The following is a 2500-nucleotide window of genomic DNA, read 5'->3' as shown; positions in this document are numbered from 1 at the left end:
TCCTCCTCCTCCTCTTCCCCTTCCATCTCCATCCCTTCCTCTTCTTCCTCATTTCTCTTACATCATCCTCCTCCTTTCGCCTTTGTCTTCTTTCTCTTCCGGGGAGGTTAGGGGTGGGGAGGGGGGGGGAAGAGGGGGAGAAGGGGGAGATGATAGGGAAGTGGAGGAAAGAGGGGAAAGGAAGAGGGAGGAGAGAAGATAGGGAGATGATAGGAAGAGGAAGAAGATGAGAAGATAGGGAGAGGGTGAGGGGGAGGAGGTGAGGGGAAGAGAGGAAGAAGATAAAGAAAGGTGTATAAAGAGAGTGGAGAAAGAGGGGAGAGAGAGAGAGGGGAGATGATAATGAGAGAAAATATTAACTTTTATTTTTCACTTTTTTTTTAACATTTTATTTTAATTTGGCTTGAAAAAAAAATGAGGGGAGGAAAAGGGGAAAAAACATGTATTATCTGGAAAATCTGGCAAGGTGACCCCTCTTCTAACCTCCCCTCACTTGTATTGGGGTGGGGGGTGGTGGTGGTGGTGGGGGCGGTGTTCCTGAGCTGTTATTGTGGGTGAAGCTCAGATGATGTATTTGAGGGGTTCTTCCTCTTCCCTTCTTCCTCCTCCCCTCTTCTCCCCTTCCCCTCCTCCTCATCTCCCCCTCCTCTTCCCCTCCTTCTCTCGTCACCTCCGTTATTGTGGGTAAGGTATGGTGAGGTGATGTGTTGGGGGGTTATCAAGAGTTCTCCCCCTCCTCCTCCCCTCCCTTCTCCCCCTCCTCCGTCACCGTTAGTGTGGATCTGGCTGGGGAAGAACTTGGCGTCCCATTTCCCCTCGTGGGCTGGGGGGGAGGGGAAGGAGGGGAGGCTCTAGAGGTGGTGGGGGTGAAGGCCTTTGGTGGGGAGATTGGAGGGGCTTTGTAAGGTGTGGGTTTGACAAGATGTGGGGGTTGAAGGGGCTTGACGTGTGGTATACTGGGGGTTGAGGTGGAGGGGGTGTGTGGGGTGGGGGTGGGGGTGAGGTGGCTAGCTGGCTTCATCACCCTAGACCTTGAAAGTTCCTCCTACTGTGTCATCCCCCACCACTGTCTCCTTGATAACCACGTCCCCCTCCATGGTGGTGGTGGTGGTGGTGGTGGTTGGTGGGGGTGGGGTGGGGGAGGTGGGGAGGCGTGGGGGCCCGTCACCTATGTAGGCATCCTCGTTACTCGAAGCGTCACTCGTTACCTGTGGACGTAAAGTGGAGGTGAATTGGCGAGCATACACACACACACACACACACACACACACACACACACAAGGAAGGGAGATAGACAAGGAGAAGGAGGAGGAGGACGAGGACGAGGACACACACACAAACACACACACACGGAGGTGAGGTGAGGTGAGGTTAGGTTAGGTTAGGTTAGGTTTTTGGAAGGTCTGAGACAAAAACAAGAGAATTTACCGGGAGGAGCAAATAAGGAGAGGGGGGGGGAGGGAAATGAGGTGAGGTGAGGTTAAGTTAGGTTAGGTTAGGTTAGGTCTGTTTCCATGTGCGTGAAGACAAAGCAATAGTATTTTCCTGGAGAGTGAATAATGAGGTGTGGAGTGAGTGGGTGGTGCAGGGTGTAGGGTGTGTTTACCTGTGAGGGGCTGGTGGGGGCGCTGCCTGTGTCGCTGGTAGGGGGACGGGGGGTGAAGTGGCTGCCTTCCTCCCCCACCACGCTCTGAAAAGAAGAAAATAACAACATGAAGAAAACTAAGAAAAGAAAGAAAAACATCAATAAGAAAATAAATTAAATACAAAAAGAAAAGATAAGAACTACAACAAAAAAAATATGAAAACTACATCAATAAAAAAAATAAAAAAATATAAGAATTAGATTAGGTCAGGTCAGGTCAGGTCAGGTCAGGTAAGGTCAGATCAGGTAAGGTTAGGTTAGGTTAGATTGAATTATTATTTTTTTCCATGCTGTTAGGATAGGTTTGGTAAGGTTAGGTAAAGGTTAGGTACGGTAAAGTAATCATGAGGCAAGGTCAGGTAAGGTAAGGTTAGGAAGGTAACGTAAGGTAAGATAAGGTTAGGTACATATAAATCTTCAACCGTTAATATCTTTTTCCCTGATTTCTAACCTTGAGAATGTCACAACCTGTATCTCTTAAGACCCTGTACTTGCTTCCACCTTAGAGAGAGAGAGAGAGAGAGAGAGACAGAAAAGACAGATTACATACACACAGAGAGATAGAAAGACAAACACACACACACACACACACTCACCGTAGACTGCTGCCCATCAAACTGTGAAGAGACGAGAGTTGAAGGCTGGCTGTTACTACTACTACTATTATTACTGTTGTTGTTGTTGTTGTTATTGTTGTTGTTGTTGTTGTTGTTGTTGTTGTTGTTTTTGCTCTTGTTCTTCCCCGTGGCTGCGTTCTTGTGTTCATTTGCCTCGGCGTTTGTTATTCCGTCCTGCTTCTTCCACTTCGTTCGTCTGTTCTGGAACCAAATTTTCACCTGCAAGAGATAATTAAAG

At 48.2% G+C, this 2500-nt stretch overlaps 1 protein-coding gene across 2 annotated transcripts in view; it reads right to left on the bottom strand.

Moving 5' to 3' along the window:
- Positions 1–330: 330 nt before the first annotated feature.
- Positions 331–2500, bottom strand: part of LOC123509654 (GATA zinc finger domain-containing protein 8-like) — a 32070-nt gene continuing 29900 nt past the window's right edge. For both annotated transcript variants that reach the window (XM_045264103.1, XM_045264113.1), the window contains exons 4-6: positions 2242–2481; positions 1607–1690; positions 331–1208 (exon numbers count right to left, since the gene is read on the bottom strand). In XM_045264103.1, the coding sequence (XP_045120038.1) occupies positions 1026–1208; positions 1607–1690; positions 2242–2481 (507 nt within the window). In that variant the 3' untranslated portion in view covers positions 331–1025. The remainder of the gene's footprint in view (positions 1209–1606; positions 1691–2241; positions 2482–2500) is intronic.

This window comes from Portunus trituberculatus, chromosome 3 (genome assembly GCF_017591435.1).
Source record: "Portunus trituberculatus isolate SZX2019 chromosome 3, ASM1759143v1, whole genome shotgun sequence".
Taxonomy (NCBI): domain Eukaryota; kingdom Metazoa; phylum Arthropoda; class Malacostraca; order Decapoda; family Portunidae; genus Portunus; species Portunus trituberculatus.
This window is presented reverse-complemented; position numbering and strand designations above follow the sequence as displayed.